General features: G+C 41.1%; 2 protein-coding genes across 5 annotated transcripts; one reads left to right on the forward strand and one right to left on the reverse strand.

Annotated features, from left to right (window-relative positions):
* The first annotated feature begins 1,118 nt into the window (after positions 1 to 1,118).
* rac3b (Rac family small GTPase 3b) lies at positions 1,119 to 15,276 on the forward strand. 3 transcript variants are annotated; one of them, XR_004327285.1, is made up of 6 exons: positions 1,119 to 1,366; positions 4,139 to 4,210; positions 5,584 to 5,914; positions 6,484 to 6,643; positions 10,376 to 12,187; positions 12,219 to 15,276. XR_004327285.1 is itself a non-coding variant. In XM_032502918.1 (6 exons), exons 1-6 carry the CDS (start codon positions 1,332 to 1,334, stop codon positions 10,504 to 10,506), a joined length of 579 nt encoding a protein of 192 aa, XP_032358809.1. In that variant the 5' UTR covers positions 1,120 to 1,331; the 3' UTR covers positions 10,507 to 15,276. The 3 variants fall into 3 exon arrangements, 2 of the variants coding, with proteins under 2 accessions (XP_032358808.1, XP_032358809.1); XM_032502918.1 differs by having other exon boundaries at positions 1,120 to 1,366; positions 5,584 to 5,701; positions 5,852 to 5,914; positions 10,376 to 15,276; XM_032502917.1 differs by having other exon boundaries at positions 10,376 to 15,276.
* Positions 15,277 to 15,403: 127 nt separating this feature from the next.
* dcxr (dicarbonyl/L-xylulose reductase) lies at positions 15,404 to 27,837 on the reverse strand. Of its 2 annotated transcripts, XM_032502915.1 has the most exons (9): positions 27,708 to 27,837; positions 27,429 to 27,516; positions 24,117 to 24,214; positions 22,981 to 23,135; positions 22,337 to 22,379; positions 20,013 to 20,112; positions 19,827 to 19,891; positions 17,764 to 17,881; positions 15,404 to 15,645 (listed from the first exon to the last, which is right to left on the reverse strand). In XM_032502915.1, the coding sequence occupies exons 2-9, from the start codon at positions 27,478 to 27,480 to the stop codon at positions 15,542 to 15,544; spliced, it is 735 nt and encodes a 244-aa protein (XP_032358806.1). In that variant the 5' UTR covers positions 27,481 to 27,516; positions 27,708 to 27,837; the 3' UTR covers positions 15,404 to 15,541. The 2 variants fall into 2 exon arrangements, with proteins under 2 accessions (XP_032358806.1, XP_032358805.1); XM_032502914.1 differs by lacking the exon at positions 27,708 to 27,837 and having other exon boundaries at positions 27,429 to 27,683.
* Positions 27,838 to 27,953: the final 116 nt, after the last annotated feature.

Here is a 27,953-nt window from a genome sequence, read left to right on the forward strand (position 1 = left end):
CATTCAATGCCTGCCAATTGGAAGGTTGGTGGTTCGATCCCCGCCCCTGCAGTCATTGTCGAAGTGTCCTTGGGCAAGACACTGAACCCCGAGTTTCCCCCGGTGCTGCGCATCGGAGTGTGAATGTGTATGAATGTTTATCTGATGAGCAGGTGGCACCTTGTACGGCAGCCCCGGCCCCAGCGTATGAATGTGTGTGAATGGTGAATGTTTCCTGTAGATGTAAAAGCGCTTTAAGCAGTTGTTAAGACTCGAAAAGCGCTATATAAATACGGTACATTTACAATGGTTTAAAAAAGAATAACAGTACATACAGTGGAATAGTCTTTTCTCAAAGGTATTCATGGTGTTGTTTAGTGGTCCCCTAATACTGTATCTGAGGTCTCTTTTAAATAGACCTGGTCTCCTAATCCTGTATCTGAAGTCTCTTTCCCAAAATTCAGTTTGGTGCCATTTCGTAGTATGTAGCTTCTGAGGACTCTGGTTTGTTTAGTGCTAGCTACGTTGGAGCTGTTCTTGGGAAACTGCCAGGTCTTGTAGTAACAGCAGAATCCTATAGTAGTAGCCTAGTAGTAGTAGTAGTTGTAGGCTTGTAGTAAAAGTAGTAATTGTAGGCTAGTAACGTTAGCAGTCGTCGTAGAAGTAGTAGTAGGCCTAGCAGTAAGAGCAGAAGCCTACAGTAGTAGCCTAGTAGTAGTAGTAGTAGTAGAAGTAGTAGGCTTGTAGTAAAAGTAGTAAATGTAGGCTAGTAACGTTAGCAGTGGTAGTAGAAGTAGTAGTAGAAGTAGTAGTAGGCCTAGTAGTAAGAGCAGAAGCCTATAGTAGTAGCCTAGTAGTAGTAGTAGTAGAAGTAGTAGGCTTGTAGTAAAAGTTGTAATTGTAGCCTAGGCTAGTAACGTTAGCAGTGGTAGTAGAAGTAGTAGTAGGCCTAGTAGTAAGAGCAGAAGACTATAGTAGTAGCCTACTAGTAGTAGTAGTAGTAGTAGTAGTTGTTGTTGTAATAGTAGGCTAGTAGTAGTAGGACTAGTGTTGGACCGATATTAGCCTGGGATAGCAGTAGCCTAGCGTGCTAAGTTCGTGAATAAAAGCGAAGACGGAAGTAGAATACGTGAATTGTCTCTAGCTCTACTAGCTCTTCGGTTCCGTGCTCTGTCCCTTTAAAAAATCTCGGTACTTTCCGGAGTTGCTCGGCACTGCTCGTCATCCCCTTTCACTGCGGCTCCATCGCCGAGCGGACTGGCCCGCTGCTCTCATCCGAGACCTCAGTGCACATTGTCGGATCTATTAAACCACCGACGCCGGTTCCCTGAAAGCCTTCGGCCCCTGTAGAAATGCAGGCTATCAAATGTGTGGTGGTGGGCGACGGGTAAGAGCATGCATACAGACACAGAACAACGAGACATTTTGTGTTTTCGGCGAAGCGTCCACGGATGGATGGATGATGGGAGGATGCTATGTAGGAAAAGGGGCTGGGGCTCACCGATGTGTCGTTTTTTTTGTGGTCTGCTCCCTGATGCTCAATATATTTCCTCAGTTATATGCTTTGTAATCGCATTCGGTTTGATCACGTCGTGGCCTCCGGTTCATTGTGTCGGTAGGAGCGGATGCGGGAACACCTACACGCCTCGTAGGCCACTGGAGGCAGGCTGAAGTGCTGATGCACGCTAAGGAATTTGTGGCCCTGTCAGTAGAAAACAGGCCCCGCTACCATAATTCTGCAGACACTGTGCCTTTCTTACTACACCCGGCTATATAGCTTCATGATGACTGACATTTTTTAACAGGATGTTCTTCATTGTCGTGTTAAAACCTTAATATCATTACTAGAATTAGCCATAAGTGTCAATGGAAAGGGAAAAAAATAGGCCTGAGAATGCTGAAACTAAATAATGTTGAATGCAATTTTTTGCATTCAACCTTTTTTTTTTTTATCTCGATATGTGCAAAAAGAGGTTGGTAATTGGGAATTCTCAATTGTCACAAATGACTTAAAGGAGCATTTTGTCCGATTTCACACATCAAGCTCAGTTGTTTTTATTGTAACAGGGAGTATACTACTCTGTTTGCTCTGGAGATTTCAAAAATCTTTAAAAAAAACAAAAACTGATGATGTCATCACCTTGGGTTGTGAAACTATGAATCTATAACAGAAAGCATGCAATTACAAACTAGGAATGGCATGGGTGTTTATCTGGCAGGCTTTGCGTTATTCACACACATTCTCAGTTTTTATCAAAGAAGAGCCATTTCATAGATTGTACAGATTGGTGTAGAAGATAGGCTACATGGAGCTACATGGAGCAAAATTGACCACTGGACTGCTTGTGCAGTTCATATTCACTAGCTTCAAATAGAAAATGTAGTATATATATATATATAAATATATAATCCTTTCTATGGAAGACATCTTTACACGTGACAGGGGCAAAATCACAGGTGGAAATAAGAAAAATCAATGATGGCTGAATTCCATTTAGCTGCTTCAGTTTCAAGGGTCCTGCTATTTTTCACGCTGGTTCACTGTTACACTGTCACGGTTAGTTCGCAACCATGTTATTATTATTATTATTATTATACTTTTCCAACCATGACAAGTCAAAAGGTCTGCGGTTCATAAGGCCTATGCTCCAACTGCCCAGATATTAGCCGCAGCTTGCAAGCAGAGTACACACTGGCCATGAATGTGGAGGCCATCTGTGTGTGTTTGTGTAACAGCTCACACTCCGACTAATCTCAGAAACTCCACTTCTTTTTGGTATTTTTCTCCAATTTCTCATTTTCTCATTAAACATCAATCTACTGGATTTATAAAGCCTTGGGTTGAAACACTTTCGACTCACGTAGCCTATTTTTTGTTGTTTTCAGAGCAAATCTGCGACAACTTGCTTCTTTAAAATTATTCCGACGCTCTCCTGGCTTAATGATAAGTACAAAAGATGAACAACTGTGTTAGAAAATGTCTGGTTATTTGAGAAAAAAAGTCACAGATACAAGCCTGTGGACATAAAAACAAAAGTGGAGAAGCTAACCACGACTACCAGGGTGATTTTCAGTAAGAAAGGTTTTTTTACAGAAGTTAAAATTGCAACAGCAACGTGTTTACAATTTTCTTACAGCTTTGAATTGCGCCTTCTCCATAGCAACAGCAACCAAGGCTGATGGGAATAGTAATAAGTAGAGCCAACCACTGTGGAAAGCTAATTAAGGAATTAAGGGCCATAACATAAACCTATAGCATTGTTACATTATCAGACTCCTGTGTTTCTTTATTGCCATTCGGAGGTCATTATTCACAACTCTATTGTTTTTGAAATAACATTGCAGTCAATCTGAAGACACTTTAAAGAATAGATATACAATATCATGTTGCATTGTGGGAAGTGTAGGATCCAGTGTTTTTTGGAGCTTGACCCTAAACTGGGACTGAGGGTCTCTGCTGCACTGTTTTTGTCCATTCTTTTTTACAGTAAATCTGTCTTTCACTAGTACCCCAACTCTATGGAAGTAAGGCTAAGTCCCTAGAGACATAAAGACATTAACAAAAAGTCTTGTTGTACTTTTGTCTCCTTCCTTCTTGTTATTTTGTCATCCTCTGTCCCTCTCTGTCCTGCTCTCAATCCCAACCAGAGAAACTCACTGACCTCAAATTAGCCTAATGGCACCCTCACACACATTGGCACTGTGTCTCACCACCATTTTCTGGGTCTACATGCACACAAAATTGCTCATTACTTCATGCACGAGCACACAGCCAATACCGATTCCATGCTACCACCAATCTGGCATCCTGCGCCTTGTGTCAGTACAGTACTGTACAGTATAGCACGGGAGGGGTGGTGTGTGTGCTGAATGCTAGCAGGAGAGACAGGTTAGTGAGTGAGTGAGTGAGTGAGTGAGTGTGTGAGTGTGTGTGGGAGGGGGGTATCATAGAGGTCTACTGTGTCCCTCAGGCAACATGAATGTAGGCCAGTGTATGTGTGGCCCAGTGAAAGGGAGTAGCAGCATTTCTTCTTCACACTCATTCGGACAATACAGTCATACATAGAGTCCTACACAGATTTTTGGTTTTTGTGCGTACTAGTGTGGAACTGTTGTACACATTTGTACTCATGTATCTTCTTTTGTCCCTCTCTCTCAGGGCGGTGGGTAAGACCTGTCTGCTGATCAGCTACACCACCAATGCCTTCCCTGGTGAATACATCCCCACTGTGTGAGTATACCACCCTCTGCACATGTGCTCACGCTTATTTGATATAAGCTGGGCTTTCATGTTATAGGGCCATACCATAATTAAGGGTTGAGTGCTATGATAATACGTACAAGCGTGAGTGAGATTTTGCCATAGTGTTTATACTATGGTAGCTTTTAATTTAATATCGCTGGATGTCTTGGACCCTATTTGGCAATGTCATTGACCAGGGCTGATTTATGGCAATATCGTTATAATAAGATTTTCCTGACTGGTTAAAAGTCATATAACCATTTCAATGACTCCAAAGCTGTTAAGTTAAAACAAAAAAAAGGGTTTGACTCAAGGTTGACTTCCTAGCTATTTCCAGGAATTCCAACAGTATGGCTCAGTTGTTCTGTCTCAATGACTACGTCACAACGCTTGTGATATCTATAATCAGTGGCGCCAGCAGGATTCTATTTCACTCGTTCACATATGCAAACTTCTCAGTGAGCAAGTAGGCAAGACAATGAGAAATTGATTCCTGTTTTTTGGCACAAACGTTGTCGATACAACGACACTAAAACACTCTGGTTAGCCCCCTGCATGCATTTCAAATGGGGTCACTGTAACGTTTTACCCAAACCTAACCATAATTTGTCATGACAAAACTGACTGACACTTACTAAAAGAAGTGTTATGTTATGACCGTTAATGACTTGTTTATAATGTTTATGACACGTTCATGACAGTCATGTCACTCTTATGTAGATACCTTCAAGTTAAGTGTAACCAAAGCTACTAAATGGACCTTGATTTACTACAAATATAAATATACTACACTACCTGGTAGGCCTGCAAGATTAATCCTTATAAAATAAAGTAGTGAACTGATCACTTCACTTGACGAGCAAGTTACTTTTTTTGTGACAATTTGGTTGAAAGAAAGCTAAATTTCAGATATAGAACCTTTTTTGAAAATGGGTCAAATGCGACCCGAGGACAACAGGAGGGTTATGTACGTGGCCCGTGTACGTGATTAGAAAGGTATTTGTGATTCGTCAAAGACAATAAGTACCCTCGAAATGTAATTTAGAATGCTGAAAGGCATTGTAAAGGCATGTTAAATAGTACACAATCAAACAATTGTTTTTCCTTTAAATCAACCCCTTCTTAAGAAAGTGTATCATCCTTCCTGTCCAGATACATAGGACATAGTAATACTATTGATCCGTAATTAGTGCTGTTGTGATTTAAAATGAGGTTTTCTCACTTTTGGAACAGAACCTAGATGTTTTGTTTTTTCTTGATCTCTATCCTGGGTATTCAATTCCCAAAAAATAGTTTTGGAAAGTGGATGCACCCTCTTTTTTAACCACATTGTACTCAGTGTAGTATCCGCCTTCCTGCAGCTTTGACAACTACTCTGCCAATGTGATGGTGGATGGGAAACCAGTGAATCTGGGCCTTTGGGATACAGCAGGACAGGAGGACTACGATAGGCTCAGACCACTGTCTTACCCACAGACGGTATTCAAACCACCACACACACACACACACACACACACACACACACACACACACACACACACACACACACACACACACACACACACACACACACACACACACACACACACGTTTCACTCTCAACTAGCCATCTCTCTGGTTCTCTCCCAGGATGTGTTCTTGATATGCTTCTCCCTGGTCAGTCCGGCCTCCTTTGAGAACGTCCGAGCTAAGGTCAGTACGCTGACTGACCACCCCTTCCCTTTGCCCCCCCCCCGTCCATGCCGAGTCTGACCACAAGGAGGCACATCTATGGCTCCACCTGGCTTATCACACTGCTTCCACCAACCTGTTCAGACCTTGGCTTAGAACAGTCTGGACTTTGACAGACGTGTTGTAAGACGAGGTCTGAGCGAGTTCAGACACTCTACAGAGGGAGCGTGACGGCCGGCTGTGGTTTGGTCTGCTGAGCATCATGAGACGCTCTCATATGAAACCACACTTTTCCCAAAGGTCCAACCTCCCTCTGCAGAGTCTGTGTGCTTTATTGTCTGACAGGATTTTATCATCATGTGATGTGAATAGCGGCTACTTTGCCTGAGCATGTGTTAAGCTTCTATCAGACATATCTATGAAAAACTTATTCTAGCTCCACAACTCACAGAGTCTGCTGTATGTCACAGTGCAAAGGCGTTCATTGCTCTGCTTCTGTATCTTCTAACTGTTGTCTTTCTCCTCTCTCACTGGCTTTGTCCTTTTGTATATGCAAATGTCCACGTGTGTTTGTGTGTGCGGTGCACTAGTGGTACCCTGAGGTGAGACACCACTGTCCCAACACGCCCATCATCCTGGTAGGCACCAAGCTGGATCTGCGAGATGACAAGGACACCATTGAGAGGCTGCGGGACAAGAAGCTTTCCCCCATCACCTACCCACAGGGCCTGGCCATGGCAAGAGAGATTGGTGAGGCTGTGTGTGCCACATGCACAACTAGATATGTTTTAGAAAGATTTAAAGCTGTGTTCCATAATTTCATGAACCATTGTACTCCGAAACAATAACAAGGACCCCAAAGCACTTAACTCTCATGTTGTCCTTGGGTCAAATTGACCCCTTTTCCTATGTCAATGTTCTTTTTAACTACCCAAAACAACATGATTGATTCCACACAATGCTCTTTGGCAAGTACAAATCTCTACTTTCATTAATTTTGGGGTGTCTAATTCAATTTTATAGTATTGGAAAAAAACAATTGAAGTGGTTTTGAAATAGTATTGAGTGAAAGTTGACATATTCCAGTCTGTGATTATCCATCAACATCCATTCCTTTAATTTTAGTCTAAATAATTCCTTACATTAGGTAAAATTTTCTCGAAATGAGGTTTATTGACCATAAATTCCAAAGACAACTGTAAAACTAAAGTTAAGTTAGTGTTACGTAGTGTTGAAAATGTCAAAAAAAGTGTCAAACATTGAAAAAAAAGCATCAAAAGTGTTGAAAAAAGGGACAAAAATGTAAGAAAAAGGTAAAAACATCGGTAAAAAGCGTCAACAAACAAGTTGATTTTCAATTTTGAAGGGAAGACAACACAAGGGTTGGAATGCAACTGTAGGCCTGTACTACTGACTCACTGTGTACTTGTACACATTGTAGCCTACTACTGCATTTACCTGACAGAGAACGTTGCAGATACAGATTCTACTCACAAAATAGCACAATTAAAACATGATGCATTAAAATACCCAGCCATTTATCAGAGTTGAAATCTCCACCTTGAAGTAGCCTACATTGTCCTGATTACACGCCTCTTTTTACTTCTACTAAACATTTGAAAGCAGTACTTGTACTCAAGCGTCCACAGGCGGTTTTACCATCCGGCATAATTAAAGCGCCTTGTGATTGTGTTTTTTTTTAAATATATATAGGAAGAAGACATACTTTATTAATCCCACGGGAAGGGAAAATATTAATTTTTTACTCTGTTGCACACATTACACACAGGCCTGAAATACACAAACATGCCCAGGAGCTTCCTATGGATTGCACTACTGCTTCCTTACCATTAATTTAGCTTAAAATAAGTATCACAAATCAGGTGAAACAGGGTGAATCAGGACAGAAATGTGCTGCATTCTCAATTTCAAAGCAACTGCAGTTCTTATTGAAGTAGGACTGATGAGCTGAAGAGGCTTAAGACTCAAAGAAATGGATACACATTTTTGAAAATGAAGAAGAGTCAGGACGTGGTTAGCCTAGCTTAGCATAAAGACTGCAAGCAAGGGGAAACGGCTAGGGGGATTCTGTCTAAAGCGGGGGTGTAGCAGACTAGGTAAACCCAGCCCAATCTGCCGGTGATTTGATTTCGCCCTGAAACCTGTACATTTTTCTACCCTGCTTCCGTTACAAATCTGCAGGGACCAATCACAAACTAAATCATCCACCTGGAACGCTATTGGTCGGGTTTAACACAGCTTTTTTTTCAGATGTCTTTCTTTTTTTTTAAAAGATTACTTTTGGGCTTTTGCACCTTTAATGGACAGGACAGCTAAGTGCGAAAGGGGGGAAAACAAACAGGAAATCGTCACAGATCAGACTCAAACCCTGGACCTCTGTATCAAGGCATAAGCCTCAAAGCATATGTGTGCCTGCTCTACCCACTGAACCACCCCGGCCACCTTCAGATGTCTTTCAACATGGCGGCCACCGAAGCGTAACAACCCATTGATATAGTACATCACCTGGATCGTTGGTCTGATTGGTTGAAGGACTATCCAGTTGAGTAATTTGAACTATGCCTGTTGATCACACCTCTTGTGCAGAGAAAATACAAAGCAGGCTCCCCAGACTAATCAATCTTAAAAGATTGAGCTTGGTCTGGTGATAGCCAGACTAGAGGTGAAGTACTGTGGGAGCGCACCGGAACGACACTCCAGTACTTTTTTATGTTTCCAAGTAGGACTATAGAATATTGGCTGTTTGCATACACCGACTGCCATTCATATACATTTCTTAAAGGGCTTGGGGATCCAATAATCACCCAAGTGTATATCATGCATGCACTGAGGAACATGCAAGAAGACCATTCCACCTTAAAAGTTAGCGGCAGTTCTTGAACGCTCCTCTAGTCATAGAAAACGAGCCGAACAAAGCTGTCATTTATCTGGCGATAGCAATATGTTCTGTGTGGAAGCATTAAGTCATGACTCATTTAACAGCTGGCTCTCTGCCTCGTTATGTTATCTCCTAATGTAGCTCGTTTGTCTGTTACTGCAAAACCTAATTTCCACGAATTGAAGGAAGTTGGCTTATACAGAAATATATACTGCGACTGCCATGGCAACTGCACACACGAAAAACCCATAAAACTGCAGCTCTGACCATACTGCTACATTGATTTGAATGGGAATGCCCTTTTTTATTTCTTATCTAGGCTATGGAACAGTGATTGCATAACCTTAAGAACGAGCCTCAACATCGGCGTGCAGGGGCGTCGGACTGGGGGCAAAAAGGGGGACTGAGTACCCAGGGGAGGGCCCAAAAAGATGCTAGAAGGAATAGCTGAGGATAGCTGAGGGGGGCCATAGGAAATGCCTTTCTACAGGGCCCAGAATTTTGTGCTACGCCCCTGTCAGCGTGCATGTAAATGCATGTGTGTCATAAGTGCGCTCCCTTACTAAAACAAATAGCACTACACCCCTGGTGTAAAGGTAAAAACCATACACCTACCAAGACCTCTAAAGCTCACTAATTAACATGTTATATCGCTGTGATTTTATCTGCACACACAACATCTTAAATTCCCAGTTTCTGGTTTTAGTGGGAACTCAGTGCTGAAACTGTGTCTGCGTGTAACTTCCGAAAATCTTCATTTTTTGGGGCTTTTCCATCTTTAATTTTTGACAGGACAGTTAGGTGAGAAAGGGGGAAGACATGCAGGAAATCGTCACAAGTCAGATTCAAACCCTGGACTTCTGCATCAAGGCATGAGCCTTGAAAGTACATGTGCGCCTGCTCTATCGCTCAACCAACCTGGCCACAGCTTCTGAAAATCTTGCCATGAAAGTGAGCTTGTCAGGCTTGTGCCTGTACAGAGACCAGAACCTGTGCTCACCAACCATAAGGTTAAGATAGTCAGAGACACTGCAAGTGGCTGATACGTCCAGAATGTAACCCAATAAAATACAACAACAAATCAATTCGTTGGGGGATTTTTAAAAAAAATTTCAGACAGAAGAAGCAAAATTGTTGAAGCAGTTCTTGCAGCAAGTTAGTCAAAGACCTTTGCTTACAATAAAATTAAAGCAAAAAAAAAACTAGAATGGCAGGTGCCTTTTGAGTGTCTTTGTACTCTCAATGCAACAAATGGTAGTCATGGGGACAAAGGTGCACATTTTCAGTCTCTTCTTGAATTCCTTTGTGATGTTGCATCAGACCAATTGTTGCAGAAAGTACATGTGCTTGTCAGATTTGGAGAGTTATTGTTGGTCACTCCCCCCAATTCCGATGACGGAAAAGGTTTTGGGGGGGGGTGGAGGTTTCTGACGCTGTTAAAGGATTCAAGAAACACTTCACTTGAAGCCTACTGAGGCCCTAAGCTTGATATATCTGGTTCTTTTTAACCGTCTCCATTTGAGCCCTGAGTGTGACACTGAAAAAAAAAACCTTTTTCCCATCATCCCCTCTTCCTCCCCCAGGGGCTGTGAAGTACCTGGAGTGCTCTGCACTGACCCAGCGAGGCCTGAAGACGGTATTCGACGAGGCCATCCGAGCCGTGCTCTGCCCTCCGCCGGTCAAGAAGAGGGGCAAGAGGTGCACCATGTTCTGAGGAGGAAACATTGCTAAAACACTACACCACATCACCATATTACAACAACCACTACTTCTCTGAGAGGATTTGAGAGAAAACTAGCAAGAGTGAGTGTACACTGCTGAGATTGCTTTCTTTATATTGATGTTTTTTCAAAGCGGTCTATTGGTCTCGTTACCAATATTTAATCCAGTTTTTTTACCATTACTGAATAGGCTCATAGGTTCTCTGTGAAAGACATTGACTGTCCACCTACTTTGTACTCATAGAACCACATCAAAGTTGCCACGAGGGCTGACAAAAGGTTTCTATTACTCGTCTTCATACTGCAACATCTCTTCTTTTTCAGCCATGCTTGCTTGAATTAATGCAGTGTTGACTAGATAGAAAGTAAAACTATGAATACGCCTTCAGGTCTGAAGTTACCCTCAGCTCCTGGTCTAAGATCAGCATGTGGAGACCAAATGCATACTACTGGCATGCACACAGAAATCGGTTGCTACAGACAGTAAATACAGAGTACTACTGCCCTCATTCACTAAATTTCACAAATAGAGCGCGGTGTCTTAAATGGAAATGATGTGGGTTTTCTACAAGAAATGAGAACTCTGGATGAGGAAATTCTGGTTTTATTACAACCTGGGTGTCCTTGTTGCAGTTTTAGCCTTCATTCAAATCAGTAACAATGTTGCACTCACCAGATTTAGGAAGACAAAGTCAGATGAGTAAAAAAAAAAACACAAGAAAGGGCTTTAACGCAACTCCAGTGAATCTGGGACCAGGTAGTGTTTCAGTTTAGAAAAGATGTATCATTGGACAGAGTCAAAGAAATGGGGGTTTAATGGGGGCCCAGTTGCCTTTTTGTTGTATTTAACCTTAGAGGTTAAGATGGCCATGGCTATTTCAATGTGTGCAATGTAATTGATACTGACAGGAAAGACGGACAAAACTATGAACATGTTCCACTAAAAGGAATATGGTAGAGACTTTGCATAATATTGAAATAGCAGTTAGAGAGTGTTAACTTTTAACTCCGGTGTCTCTGAGTTCACCACGCTTTTGGCTTTTTTTCATTTAGCCAAAAATTAATTCAGTTGCCAAGGCAAAACTTATATTTTTTTTGCTGGAGCTTTCAGCCACACCTTGCAGAAGAGTTTGCTCAATTCAAGATTTCACTATGAGATGCGGCTGCTAGACTTAGCTGTGCGAAAACTAGTTCTGTGGGTCATTCACTGGGTCGCTAATGAAGGCCCATAAGATGTGGTTAAAGGCTCTGGGGGGGAAAAAAACAACTAAGTGAACCTTAAGTTGTTTCTACTTCCGAAACATTTCACTGTTAGCAAGTTGGAAACGGTGCATGATCCAATCTGTGCTATCCTTTTATGGTGGGGAAAAAAAAGAAGAAAAAAGATCTGTTTCTTGAACACAGTTGTGTTCTTACTTTGGACGAACATCTGATCTTAGTCAAGTGTCTTTGGGTAACTTCATCTAACTGTGAACATGTGACAGACAAGCATGCCAAACATGGGGGCTGTACAAACCTTGCTGCCTGAGTTCTGCCTCTGGGGGTGGAGTAGAGCTTGCATGGGTCTTAAAATATTCTGTCTTAATTTATCCCATTGTTTAGATCTTGTCTCTGTTCCTGTGTGTGCGCGCGAGAGAGAGAGTGGGTCACGGGCGTGCATATGTACGCTGGTGTGTCTGTGTACGTGTGTGTGTGTGTGTGTGAGTGTGTGTGTGTGTGTGCGGACGAGCATGTGTCGGTATCAGTGAGACAGCTTTGTTTCACAGTTTGGGGTAGTGCATAAAAGACAGTATTGTTTTAAGCCAAGTTTTTAAGTGTCCCGTTTTTTGGTACTATTTCATATTGTATTGTAGTAATACACAAGACTTTTCAACAATCTGTGGACATAAAGAAAGAAAAAAATGGATATTGATGACATATAGTGATGTACAGAATAATCCTTAGAGAAAGGAATGCGTTATGAATATCTATCTACATGTACCTGAATATTTAGCTCTTAAAACTAAAACAATTGAAACTAAAGGGATTATAGTTGCTTGTGTTGAAGTTAGAAATGTTGCTAACAGTGTACAATAAAGGGGCCAATCTTTGTGGGGGTTTGTCGTTGTGGCAAACAGTGCGGATTGCACCTTTATGAAATGCATTTCTGTATGGCTCCAGGTCTGCAGTGTGTCTGTCTCCCTCGGGTGGTGAGACGCAGCACTGCAGCCCGCCCTGTCACGCTGTCTTTGGTTGGCATAGCAAACTGTGTGGTTGAATCATGTCGTGTGGTCCTGCCTAGCTAAGGTGTTGAAAAGTAGATGAGAAAATGCAGCAAAACCATTCTAATCTACTATTGCATGGAAGTTCTCTGGTTATTTGACACACTGTAATTCTTAGGAGAGGTTGTATGAAATGCATTGGCCATGTACGTATGTAATGTAAGCTGACTTGTATACTTGTTCCGACGGTTTGTCTTATTTTTTATTACTTCACGTCTGTGTGGTGAAATATTTCAATTTTTTGTATACTAAATACAAATGTATATGTATGGTACTCCGCATTCTGTCATGATTTGTTCTTCAGTCTGCCTTTTCTTTCCCTTTACAACCCATAACAACATAATAAGTAAAGTACTTATTGCCCAATAGGCTAATTTAACCCTCCTGTTGTCTTCCCGTCAACCATGAAAAAACAACAACCTTTTGTTGTCTAGCTCAATGTTTCAGTCACTTTCTCCAAAGTTTTGGATTTAACATTTCAGTCTTTTTTTACATTGTTTTGGTCAGTTTTTTTCAACATTTTAATTGCTTTTTCTGGCATTTTTGTCACCTTTTCAGTGTTTTGGGTGCTTATTTTTTACGTTTTTGTCACTTTTTCAATGTTTTGGGTGTTAATTTTTTTTTACGTATTTGTCAATTTTTCAATGTTTTGCGTGCTTATTTTTGACATTTTTGTCACTTTTTTCATGTTTCGGGTGCTTATTTTTGAAGTTTTGTCACTTTTTTCAATGTTTTGTGTGCTTAGTTTTGACATTTTTGGCACTTTTTCAGTGTTTTGGGTGCTTATTTGTGACATTTTTGGCACTTTTTCAGTGTTTTGGGTGCTTATTTGTGACGTTTTTGGCCATTTGAACATTTTGGTGTTTTTTTGATTTTGTTTCTACATTTTTGGCGCTTTTTCAACGTCCCATGCATATATAGGGGCCTGTATTTTTTTTAAAGTTTTATTTTGTGCATTTTAGGCCTTTATTTGACAGGACACCTGGAGACTGGAAAGGGGAGAGAGGGGGGAAAAGACATGCAGCAAATGGCCGCAGGTCGGAGTCAAACCCAGCCCGTAGCATTTGGGCATATGGGGGTGCGGGCTACCAACTGAGCTATCTTTGGGCCCAATGTCCCATTTTTCTGATACAAAAAAACTTTGAAAACGGGTCAAATTTGACCCGAGGACAACATGAGGGTTAAATCAAATTCTGGGCAAATACGATACAATAAATGAGAATCGATAGGCTAAATGAAAATTATGCAAATGAGCAAACAAAAATACTCTGGTAAATGTTAAATAGCTTATTACCATTTAAGGTAGGACGTCTTTGTTTGTTTTTTTGTATTTAGCAGTGCTTATGCTATAGTATTGTTTTAATTAATCTGTTTCTTCAAACTAATATATAATGTTACTAGTCATGCGACTATCTTGTCTTTTAAATTGGTAGATTATAGCTTAATTTAAAAAAAGTTTTGTTCAATATATACACAGAGCTGACACAGTTAGTTGATTGGTTGATAAGTGGATCAACAGAAAATACCTATTTGGATAATTACATACCCCAAGTCATTTTTCAAGCAAAATGACCAAACACTCTCGTTGGACTCTCTTGTCCAACGTGAGGCGTTGCTGCTTTTCTTCTGCCTATGTGATTTAGATTGTTCCTTATAGAACAGGCCATTTAGAGACATAACCTGAAAATAAAGAAAAATGTAACAGACTTTATCAATTAATAGAACTTGATTAATCCAAAAAATAAACAATTAGCTGCTGCAAGTCCTGGAAATCCAAAGCTCTGCGTGCAAGGTTTACCTAAGACTGATTTTGGGCACTACTTTTTAAATGCACCAAAACATTTTTACAATTGTCAGCTGGGATCAGCCCCCCCCAAGACCCTCTAACAAGAGGTTACAGGTAATGGATGGATTTTTATATCCATATATCCAATTCTATATAACACACACTGCGTTTTTTCGGCTTGTGTTCCCTACAAACAAAGCAACGTCTACAGCATCTCACATAAAAGTAAAAAAGTGAAGTTTTGTAGAAACCCTGCTATTTGGCATGTGAACCCTTTCAATTGTGACATCTTTTAGGGGGTCCCGACACTGTCATACACGGGATACAGTTTGCTGTATTTTTGTGTTCTTCCAACAAACTATTCAAACTAAATTATAAATCATATGTATTAAGTCAAGATTATGAAAACCCTGTATGTTGCCTCCTATGCAGGAGGAGTTCCATCTTCAGTAACCTCTGCTTGAGTTACAGAGCAAACCCTGCCCTCCCTGCTTGTTGGACATGTTCTGCTATTGCTTTATCAAAATGGCCGTTCTATATATTCACAGTCAGAGGAAAAACTCCAGTAAATTCCTATTTTATTAACAACCATAGACCTAGTATTAGTTAAATACCATGTTTTGCTAAAGTGATACAGAATCCTGTTGGTGCCTCAGCCATTATGATTGTATCCTCTGTGTAATGCAGTATATGTTAAATAAACCCCTACATCATCAGTTCTCGGAGTCGTCTCTAAACACATGTTCAGCCCTCTGTAGATACCAGTAACAGTCAAAATCATTTCCATAAATAGCAAGGAAACAAGCTCCAATATTACATACAAAAAAAACGAGAAAAGATGAGTTAGAGGTTGGCTGAGTTTAATTACTGGATAGCATTGACCTCTATTTGTGTAATGCAGTGAGGTGATGAGACAGGAAGTTGTCGTTCTTTTTCCTCAGAGCAGATGGGGGATGTGTGCCGAGACCAGGCTGGTGTTGGTCAGCAGGCCAGGAAGCCTCCGTCCACCGGCAGAGTGACTCCATTAGTCATGTTGCTCTTGTCACTCAACAGGAACAGGATACTGTTTACGACGTCCTCCACCTCTGCACACAGACACACAAGAACACATCTATGTAGAAAAAAGTGTGTGTGTATACACTAGGGGTGCACGATATATCGACTCAATATCGGTTTTGCAATAGAGATAATAGAGATGCTCCAGCGGCTGCGTGTTGTGATTCATTTTGAGCCTGAATATTTCATTGGCCAGTCGCCCTGTCACGGAAGAAGCAAAAGGACAGAAAAGATAGAGTGCGAACAGCAAAGCGAGTGTGTGGAGCGAAAGGAAAGAGGAGAGAGAAAAGACATGAGTGTGTCTCAAGGAGACGACGAAACTATGGAGACTGAAGAGAACATGTTATCAGCCAAAAAGTAACGCCTCCTCGCCAGCGTGGAAGTACTGTTGTTTTGATGTTCTTAAAATCTATTTTGATGCGTTTTCCCATTACTTTTGTGTTTGCATACAGTATATGTTTAGGACATCGCAATATCATTATTGTAGTATTACATTTTTTCTGTATGGTACAACCCTATATAGTATAAACTGGAGGCATTTTGTCTATACCCATTCTGACAATATGATAAGATAAAAAATAAGATTAACCCGTTGGCTGCTGACTGTCGATGAAAACCATGATCAGAATTGATGAGTCAGTCTAGTTGGAGTGTAACACTGACGCAGATACGCAGAACGTGAACACAACAGGTCTCTCACCGGTTATAAAAGGACATAATGAACCCTATCCAAGTCCACAAAACACATATAGACTGAGGGTGAATCCACATTCCTGAATCCACATTCCTGAATCTGAATCAACCATCAGCCTCCTTTTCAGTACCATGGTATGTATTGGACGGGTGGGCGTGTGGGGGTGTGGGGGTGGGGTGGGGGGTTATAGGTTGGGCTTCCAATCCCTATCCCATTCATTAGCACTAGCACACAGAAACTATTCCTTACCCATCTTCCACTTAAGGTATAAAGATTTGCTGCACTGTTCCATGTAAAATGATGAAAACTATATTTTGAGAGTGATATCCATCTTCTCATCTCACTCTGAAAAAGAAAGCAAATGGCTGAACCCCCCCCAAAAAAAAACAATCTTTCTGATCTTTCACTCAATGCATGCTGGGATAGGCTCCAGTTGGTATAGATAATTGATGGGGATTTTTTTTGATCAACCCTTGTGTTGTCTTCCGGTCGACCATGCATTTCTTTGTTCTTTTGGGTCAAAATGTAAGTTTATTTATTTATTTTTGAGTTTTTTCCAACATTTTTGTCACTTTTTCTCAGTCTTCTAATGCTACATAATTGTATAAAACACCCAAGCTAAATGAAAGTAGTGAACTGATTATTTATTTTACCTGGAGAGTAATGGTTGTATAAAATTGTGTACAAACTGCCCTAAACAGAGCTGCTAGGTTTTCTAGTTCTCCACCACTTTTCTTATATAATCAAATTGTTAGGTGTGATGAGGTTCATTCTCTGTTGACTAGGTCAGCTGATGATGGCCAGAGGATGTCACCACGCCCAAATAATGTTATAAAGAGAACAGTTATTTTAGTGCAATCAATCATTAGAATAATTGCCCACTGAATATCAGTAAAATGAATAGCACAGTACCATCTGAGAATTGTGAGTGAGGAATAGACATATTTATGTATGAATGAATTAATGAATGTTAAACTTTAATAACCTATTCTGAATAATTTCTGATAATGTTTAAAATGATTTCTACAATGGTTAACTTATTTTAGATTGTCATTTCAGGAAGAGTAGTTCGTCCCACTATGGTAACTAATGGGGATCATTTCAACAATAAACAATAAACCCTCCACCTTTTTTCTTTTTGATAATTTGACAACTTTCCAAAATAGGTCAAATGGAACCCAAGGACAACAGGAGGGTTAAAAGAAAGAAACGGCAATAACCCAAAGCACGTTTTTCTCCCATACTGGAATGTTGTGTGGACTGGCCAGACCCTCCTGCACAGCCCCGTAAAGGAAGGTCTGGCAATGCAAGACTATATCAATAGTGATCTGAAATGGCATGTCGCTGTATTACAGAAGGGAAGAAGACCACAATCTCCTGAGATCAGCTGCGGCCTCCTATTATACGTGGTGTCAACATAATGTACTGTATATATGCAGCCAAAGTGTCTGACCTGCGAAGCGGCCTAGAGGGATGCGGGACGTCATGGTCTTGGCTTTTTCGGGGTCACTCCAGCCCAGGCGACCCATCTCAGTCATCACCACTGTGGGGTTCACACTGTTCACACGGATCTGATCAGAACACAACACTGGAACTTCATTCAAGAACACATAAACATATCTTCTTCTTTTTTTTTGTCACAATTTTAATATGTCAAAAAACACATTGGACAGTCAAGGCTCTGTATACGTAATATAAAAACATACATGTAGGCCTATATGTGCTATAATATGCATGCTAAAATAAAAAGAATGAAATGAAAAAAATGAGGATACAGCTGCAACACATGACTGAATGAAAGTGCAGGGTAGCAGTAACATTATATCTATACAAAAAGATGCATTTGCATGAGAACCCTTGGCTCCTAGATAAAAAAAGTATTTTTTAGTGACAAAATCATGTTGTTTTATTCTGCACCAGCAATTACATGGATGTGCACAACATTGTCTCTTTTTAAACCAGTTGACTTCATAGTCACTCCTTCACAAGCCTGCTGTGCTGAACCACATGACGTGAATATAAAGCTGACATTAAACATACACTGAAATACATTGAAGTACTCAAGTACGTAAAATCAGGGTACCTCAAAATTGTAAAGTACAGCTCTTGAGGGCACTTAGTTACTTTACATTAAACAGCACAAACAAGTAAAAAAAACGGATTTTGGGGCATTTTTAGGCCTTTATCTTAACAGGACAGATGAAGACATGAAAGGGGGGGGGAGAGAGGGGGACAGGCAGCAAAGGGCCGCAGGTCGGAGCCAAACCCACGGCCAGTGCATCAAGGAGCAAACCTCCATTTATGTGCGCCCGCTCTACCAACCGAGTTAACCTGGCCACATTAACCGTGCTCATTTAATATTCTTCATTAATACTGTTCACTGCTCAGTCATTATAAAAGAGACTCTATGTGACTTTTGCTGTGGCTACGAGTATTTGAAATTCTGGGATTATGCTAAATGCTGAACCAGTGTAGCGGTAGAGAACAGACCTCCACATGACCCTGTATTAAATTATTTATTTTTTCGCAGCAAAAAGCGGATGCTTCTGTTTTTTGTGTCATTATTTTGTACGCTCGCGATGACGCTATCACGTTACTTGACATCCAGTGCAAAACCTTGTCAAACCGTTCTATTGCAGATGAAACTATCAAAACGCCTTTAATAAACAGCCTTTAAGCCTTGTGTGCGCTGACTAATTTGCCATGCAGTTTACACACACTAGTCAAAATTGTGTTTTAATGAAAACTCAACTCCTGCCAATTGCCCCTGGTGTTCTTCACGTCTTTTGGAAGAAGGAAATTAGTCAGTAACAGGTGAATCAGCTTAAAAAGTGAGTTTTCTTAAAGTGCTGTGTAGCGGATAGAGACTTTAACCCTCATGTTTTCTTTGGGTCAAATTTAACCTGTTTTCAATTTTTTTTTAAATCTGAAATACGGGATGTTGAAATAAGCAGCAAAAATGTTGGAAAAAAAAATGACAAACAGTTGGCGAAAGCGTGAAACAATGTTGAAAAAAGCAACGAAAAAGCAACCAAAACATCTGGAAAATGCTAGAAAAACGCTGAGAAGGGACAAAAAAAAGGGCCTATGTTTTTTCCGCTGTTAACGGGAAGACAACGACAGCTTTAGTGCGTAACTTTTTGATATAAATGAACGTCCGTTACATTCAAGTCATTGTTGAATAAGTTGCTACAAAGCTAATCAAGCCTATTAGCTCCACACAACTCTCTCTGGATTTCTCAGTATGACTATTTTCAGAAGAGTGTGTCAGCCGGTTACCCCTTCAGGTTTTTGGTAATCCTCCGTGTCCTCCTTGGCTACTAGCAACTGCGTGGAGGAGGGAGGGGAGGTGGGGGGGCGCGTTCACGGAAGGCTTGTATCATGTGGACGTGTCAACAGTTTTCAGTAAGTGTCCTTACTTAGAATTCCTCATAGGGGCGACAGAAACTACTCTGTTTGAGCCAAAATATAGTCCAAATTAAAGGCATTTGTGATGCTGTGTACGCGTAAAAGTACCTGGTGGGGTCCCAGCTCAAGAGCCATCACTTTAGTCAGCATGTCCAGGGCTGCTTTAGTGGCACCTGAACAATGACAGGAACACAAAGAACACAAAAATCTCTTACCCCATACATAGATCTAAGAACTGAAATCCCTTTTCTTCTCCAAGGAAAGGCTCCAGGTGAATGTTGGCACATTACTCACAGTAGACAGCGTGGTCTCGGAGGGCACACTGTGAGGCCTGGCTGGACACGTTCACGATGGAGCCTCCTGATCGTCTGGCCTTCATACCACGAGCCACTATCTGACCACAGAGACAGAGATCGGTTTGATTCGACAGAAGCAGTTAGATGAGGCAGTAGGGGTGCATGATATATTGACTCAATATCATTATTGCGATATCACGTGCAAAATTTTATCGAAAGTGTCGCGATGAGTATGCAATATTTTATTTTGTGGCGTGCTGCGTCCCGTCCGTTAACTGTGTGGCTTAGTTGTGTTGGATTTCATCATTTCATTGGCCAGTCAATGTGTCACTTGCGCAAGTTAGTACACGTCAGTGCACGGCGCCGCTACGTGACAAAGCCTATGGAGCGTACCACTCGTGTGCATATTTCGACAGAGTGACGGCGTAAGTGAAGAAATACATTGAGACGACAAAACGGAACGAATCATAGAAAAGAAAGAAAAGTTGTGTTCTGTTCTCTTTATTTTTTTATTTTGTATTGTCCAACCAGTACATGTCCTGTTCTTTGGACGTGGTCCTTATTTATTTATTCATGTTGGACCAGTCCAATATGACAGCCCGTTAAAATAAACCTTGTGTTGTAAGAAAACTTGTTTTGTTTGTTATGAATCTATTTTGGTGCGTTCTCCCGTAACATTTGGAATTTTACATATGTTTAAAAAATCAAAATGAATATCTACTGTATATCACAATATTCATAATCAATATCATAATATAACATTTTGTCAACCTGTGAGGCAGATATTTAAATTGATGCAGGATGCTCAATAGCTTGTTAGGATTGTAAAGAGACAGTAGATACACTGCTCGTCCATCCCCTTTGTGTTTGATTGCTAGCTTGTAGCTAAGCTAGCAGTCATTTAAAAAAAATGTTTTAGCTATCTATGATAGTTTAATTGCTAACGTTAGCTCAAAACGTCATTCAACTGACAACCTTTGTTGTGTTTGATGCTTACGTGTAGCCAGCAGTGAACCAAATTCGTTAAGTAGATTTATTTTTACTGTGTTGACATTACAGAAATCTCTCGTTAGCATCTTGTATGCTACTTGTCGCAAAGTGACGCACTCACAACTCAAATCTGCACTCGCCTCACATTGGGCAGTGACAATCAGAACGCCCTAGCTTGGCTCCGCCCTCCTACATACAGTAATTCTGCTCAATTTTCATTTTCAGTACAACGTCTGGGTTTGTGGTATATTTGCGGGTTTTCTCCGGTCCAATCAGCGAACAGACTGAGAGTGATGATGTTGAGGTTGTGCGTTAGTTTGAGTTGGAGTTTCTGTAATGAAAGATGCGAGCGAAGCCATTGGGTCCATGGTGGCAACGCTGCCGAATATCCAGAAGTCAAAGCCCGAGCAAGAACAATATTTGCTGAGTTGTGTTAGGGGCCATGATGTTGGGTCCCCCCTCACTACGGGGCTTAGGAAAAGTTAGATTTTCCATCTCACTCCGTTAGTGGTGAAGGAGTTGGCTAAGGGGAACGCTAGCGATGCTAAGCTGACGTCACGTTGGCTGTTTTTTTTTTATTTCTGTAATCTAATCAAATTAAAGTGCAAACCGTTGGTCCAGATGATAACATACAGAAAAGTACACTAAACACACACCGAAAAAGGCACAGGTCACCTTTTCCACAATACTTCCTTGTAATTAAATGTCTCATTCCAAAACAAAGAGAGGAAATAGGGCAAGGAAGGAAACACGACTAAAACAACAACCGCAAGAACAGTGTCCGCAGCTCATAAACAAGACACACACAAACAGACAAATGCAAACACAAACAAATAAGATTCATTGACAGGGAGACCTCATTAACATTTGGTTATGGCAGATCCAGAGTGGCTCTGGGCAGATCCAATAGTTTGAAACTTCAACAGAGGACCCACCTTCAAGGAATTTAACACTTGTCAATAGAGAGACTCTCTCTCCAGACTCTCTTGACAAATAAAATGTACCAGAGTCTGGTAGGACCGGGATAATGGACCATAGCCTGGTAGGACTGGGCTAATGGACCAGAGTCTGGTAGGACCGGGCTAATGGACCAGAGCCTGGTAGGACCGGGCTAATGGACCAGAGCCTGGCTTGACCAAGCTGAAGCATTGACTTGAATGGCTGTGCTCAGAATGCAGCGCAGACGGGCCCGGTGGAAAATAGGCGTGAGGTTACCAGTAATGTTTAGATCAGCCAAACATCTATTACAACCAAAAGATTAAAAAATAAAAATAAAAAATGGAGCCAAGAAAGCAGGGCATGCAAGTGTAGTGATCTGAGCCGTTATTTTACCTGAGACACATGGAGTACAGCCTTCACGTTCACATTAAATGACCTGGGGATGAAAGACATCTTAGAACATATATTGTAATAAACATAACAGGGTGCCATATGATGAAGTTGTTGATTGAAATTGTTTTTTTAGATTATTTTTAGGGGGGATGTTTGCCTTTGTAGACAAGAAAGGGGGGAAAGAGAAGGGGGACGACATGCAGCAAAGGGCCGCAGGTTGGAATCTAACCTGCACTACTGCGGTAAGGACTGAGCCTTAGTACATGGGACGCACTCTTAACCAAGGGAGATACCAGGTCGCCCTGAAATTGTCGATTCTGATTCATATCTAATAATAATAATAATAATATATTTTATTTATAACGCACTTTTCATTCCAAAGAATCTCAAAGTGCTACACAGGAGAATAATAACAATAAAAACAATCAGCACAAAAATGCTTTCCTGAATAAAAAAGTCTTCAGTTCAGCTTTGAAAGTGTCCAGGTTCTGTACTGCTCTCAGGTCACTCGGGAGCTGGTTCCAGAGCCGTGGTGCAGCTGAACAAAAAGCTCGGTCACCCATAGTACAAAGCCTTGTGGTGGGGACCTGAAGTGTGTATCTTCTACATTGGGTTAAATCCCATGACTATCTGCTTTGTCTTACTGTTCAAACTGGTCGGGTGTAACATCCAGAAATGGCTGCAGATTGGCACAGGCGGCGTTATTCACCAGCAGATCGATGGGCCCGACCTCCTGCAGGGCCGCCTCCGTGGCCCCCCAGTCTGCCAGGTCCACACACACCGGGGTGATGGACGCACACTGTGAGAGGAACCAAGAAGCAGACATGTTGGCGCAGATAACAGAGGAGACAGAGCTTCCATTGTTGATATTAAATTCCAGATTGGTGCAAAATAAATAGATAGCGTCTGAAAACTCTTCCTTAAGACATGTAATAGAAGAGTAGAGTGATAGTGCTTAAATACAAATCATGATGACATGATGATCCACAGCTGTTTTTGGAGGTGTGTCCATGACAGTGTTATAATGTAACAAAGTGCAAATATTATGTTACGTTATTGATATTTCTGGAAACTTTCACTTCATTACATTTCACAATACATTTCCCATAAGCATCCTCGTTAATAAAGCAGTTTGGCGAAGCATGGCTCCTAGATTACGAGTTAATGCATGCTCCATTCCATGACATACATTCCTTTAATTTTAGCTTAAATAATTCCTAATTTCTGCTCTTCTAACTTAAACATTAGGTATAATTTCCTATGAATGAGGTTTATGGACCATAAATTCCAAAAATAACTGTAAAACTAAAGTCAATGAGTTAGTGTTACATAGTGTTAAAAATTAAAAAAAGTGACAAACATTGAAAAAAGGGACAAAAACATAAGAACAAGTTAAAAACATCAATAAAAAGCGTCAACAAAAATGTTGATTTTCAATTTTGACGGGAAGACAAGACAAGGGTTGAACTACTTAAACAGCTATTCTGTATGGATTTGTCTCTCCGTATTTATCGTTTATTCTTATTATAGTTTAATATGTTTGTTGGTATGTACGCACCTAATCACCGAGGCAACTTCAATGTACTCCCACTACTGTGGCAATACCAGCTTTCTGATTGTGATGCTGATTATGAAATTACCAAATGTCCTCTGAATTGAAAAGGTCCTTGTGACCGAAATGGCAAGTGTGTGCGGGAATGTTCTTTCTGTTTTTCTTTGAAAATCTCTCTCCTCCCTACCATCCATCACGTAGAACTTGAAGTCAAAGTGAGCGGAGTACCTCTTGCACCAGACTGTTGAGGTCAGCCTGCGTACGTGTGAGCGCTGTGACCTTTGCCCCGCAGCGTGCCAGAGCCAGAGCCGTGGCCCGGCCGATCCCTGAGACACAAAGCATCCATAAACACAAAGACTCATTACAGCGTGGAGCTGCTGCCGTGACACCAGAGCTGACGTACACACACACACACACACGCACGCACACACACACACACACACACACACACACACACACACACACACACACACACACACACACACACACACACACACCACACACACACACACACCACCCCACACACACCACACCCCCCAACAAGCTTTTTCTATTCCATTTCTCACTGTGTTCCCACTGACAAGACTCTTTGAGGGTCTGCAAATTCATGGCATGCCTCGATCAGTCTTCCAAAGTTCCCATGCAATGTCATTACAGTTTTTAATTGATTTTTTTTAATTGACATTCATTTTGATAACCCCCAGCTTTCATCAGGTAATGTTTTTCATGGTGAAACTTTGATTTAAGTCCCAATATTCAGCATTTATAAGTAGTACAAATAAGGGCGTCACTTTGGTTTCAACATTGGGAGGGGGGTTGAGATGAAATTTTGAATGTCAAACACTTTATTTTCTGCATGCTAGTGGATTTTCCTACAGCAATTTGTGCCTTTTTTCATTATCCATTTAAGGTGTTAATGTCTTTATTTATTTAAAGGAAATCATTTTGGCTTTTTAAGGAGGGATGCCCTGGTCCGTTTTGATTACTGGGGGGGGGGTTGTAACCCCCCATCCCCCCTGTAAATTACGCCTATAAGTACAAATAGTTGACAAATGGTTGATAACATTGTAAGCAACCGTAAGGACAGTTTGAGTGTGTTTTACAGTACTTTCCACATTTATAACTTTGAAGGACATGTTTTCTTTCAATTACACTGTGTTTTATTTTGTTGTCATTCAATTCCTTTTTTTATCAAGCACCAATCATAACCATTGTTTCTCCAAGACCGTTACAGATAGGGAGTTCAAACCACATTCTAATTACAAAGACCCAACAATTCCAGTAATTTCCCCCAAGAGCAAGCATTTAGTGCGCGGGGTGAGAAAAACTCCCTTTTTGGGAAAAACCTGGGACAGACTAGGCCTTTTTAGACGGAGTCTGACAGCGCTATTGATCTTTTGGTTGTCCCTATACGTATTGAGTCTTTATTAGACCTTTGTGGTCCCCAAAAATGATCTAAGTTTTTTTTATAACCTTTTGGGCCCTACTGTATCGAATTTTTTTAACCTTAGTGGTCCCCTAATATGTTCTGAAATTTCTTTTTAAACCTTTTGGTCCCCCAAAACTTATCTGTTCTCTTTTATTTGACCTTGTATCCCCCAAACGACGAATTTCTTTTTATGACCTTGTAGTCCCCAATAGTTCTAAAGTCCTTTTATATAACCTTTGTATCCCCCAAAACTTACGAATCCTTTTTCCTTTTGCCCCCAACGAGGAAGGGGGAAACCTTGCCCCTTAACCTCAAAGGGGAAACCCCCGCAATCAGACACGGGGCGCAATGCCAAAAATGCAAAGCGAAAGGGCGTTTCACAGTTGAACTGCAAAAAAAAACTTTCCAGTCCCGCCTGGTCGGACAATTTGGGGGGGGAAAGGCCCCCGTGTGCAAAGCTGCGATATGTTCCGTGTCTATGAGATGCTGGGTCTCAAAGCTCACCGGGGACACCCAAAAACCCTTTACTTATTACTTGAAAAGGTTTAAAGAGATATTTATTGAAGCTGCTTTTGAACTACACAGAATGTCTTTTTAAAAAATTTTTTAAAATTTTTATATAGACCTTAGTAGTCCCCTAATACTGTATCTGAAGTCTCTTTTATATAGACCTTAGTAGTCCCCTAATACTGTATCTGAAGTTTCTTTTATATAGACCTTAGTAGTCCCCTAATACTGTATCTGAAGATTCTTTTATATAGACCTTAGTGGTCCCCTAATACTGTATCTGAAGTCTCTTTTATATAGACCTTAGTGGTCCTCCAATACTGTATATGAAGTCTCTTTTATATAGACCTTAGTAGTCCCCTAATACTGTATCTGAAGTTTCTTTTATATAGACCTTAGTGGTCCCCTAATACTGTATCTGAAGTCTCTTTTATATAGACCTTAGTGGTCCTCCAATACTGTATATGAAGTCTCTTTTATATAGACCTTAGTAGTCCCCTAATACTGTATCTGAAGTCTCTTTTATATACCCTTAGTGGTCCCTAATACTGTATCTGAAGTCTCTTTTATATAGACCTTAGTAGTCCCCTAATACCATATACCATAAGTCTCTTTCCCAAAATTCACCCTTGGTGCAGAATTACAACCACTAGAGCCAGTCCCACAATGAGCTTTCCTTAATATGTGCAATTTCTGAGTCTGTAGCTTTGGAGGATGAGAGGGGGGGGGGGGGGGGGGGTCAAGGTGGAGGCTGGGTGTGTGGCCTTGACCAACTGCCACTTTGCTCATTTGAAAGCCATGATATCTCTCTCTCATGGGTGGGCCAAATTCTCTGGGTGGGCAAAGCAGAGGAAGGGGAGGTAACCTTGCCCCTTATGACCTCATAAGGGATACCCAGCAGATCAGACAGCGGAGCAGCAATGCACAGAAAATGCAAAGCGTAAGGGCAGCTTCACAGTTGAACTGCAAAAAATAACTTTCCACGTACCGTCCTGGTCGGGACAAGTGTGTGGCGGAGTGCACCGTGTGCAAAGCTAGCGCATATGTTCCAGTGTCTAATAGAGATGCTGGAGATCTCAAAGCTCACATGGACACCCAAATACCTTATCTTATTACGTTGAAAAGGTTTTAAGAGATATTTAGTTGAAGCTGCATTTTGAAGCTGACACAGAATAGGTCATATTTAAAACATTATTTAACATTTATCTATTTATTTGAAAAGAGCTATTATTTTGTCACAAGTTGTTGTTATTCATTACATAAGTTAATGTGTACCACTGAGGCATAATAAAGCATGTTCATTAACCTCTGAGAAGCCGGTGTGAATTTGTGTTTCGAAGCCTGCCTAGTGTCTCTTTTTTGGAAATCATATATGGTCACCCTAATTTATTTCGGCCTTTATTTATATTTGTATTTATTTACATATTCCTGTATTTGTTTAAACATTTATTCATGCATGTCTTTATTGGAACTTTTCTCATGTTCTGTCCTCCACAGGGCTGAAGAGGATGGGATTTTTAAAAGCAGCCTGGTGGTGTCAGTGCAAGCAGTGAAAACGTCGTGTGTGTGTGTGTGTGTGTGTGTTAAGTGGAGGGAGCCTTTACCTTTTCCTGCTCCGGTGACTAGAGCTCGTTTCTCTGCAAATGAAATCTCCATGGTCGGGTCGGGTCGAGTCGAGTCCGCCGAGATCAGCTGCAGGGTTACAAGCAACAACACAGACATGTTACAGACCGAAGAGAAGCCCTGCAGCGGTCAGGACTGGTCGATCTGCCGTCAACTGCGCTGCAACTTCCTGATCTTTCTCTTAACTCTGCATCCATTACACTAAGTATACTCAGCTTGTGTTTTGGGGTTCTAAAAACAGCGTGGAGGTGGTTAGTTACCAGAGCAGCAGACAGAGCGGCCGCCGGTCCGGGCTAAAGGAAGCTGGGTCTCGGGGTTTCGGTGTTCCGCAGGGCTCAAAGATTAACAGGAAAGTTATTGGTTTATCTTCCAGGTCAATCCTGTACAGGGTCCAACATTAGCACCATCTGCTAGCCAAATGCTGGTAAAACATGCAAGTGGCTTGTAGATTTGCTTCACTCACCAGCCATAAATGCTATGGTTATCTGTTGAGTGGCAGGTAAAAT

This window comes from Etheostoma spectabile, chromosome 21 (genome assembly GCF_008692095.1).
Source record: "Etheostoma spectabile isolate EspeVRDwgs_2016 chromosome 21, UIUC_Espe_1.0, whole genome shotgun sequence".
Lineage (NCBI taxonomy): Eukaryota > Metazoa > Chordata > Actinopteri > Perciformes > Percidae > Etheostoma > Etheostoma spectabile.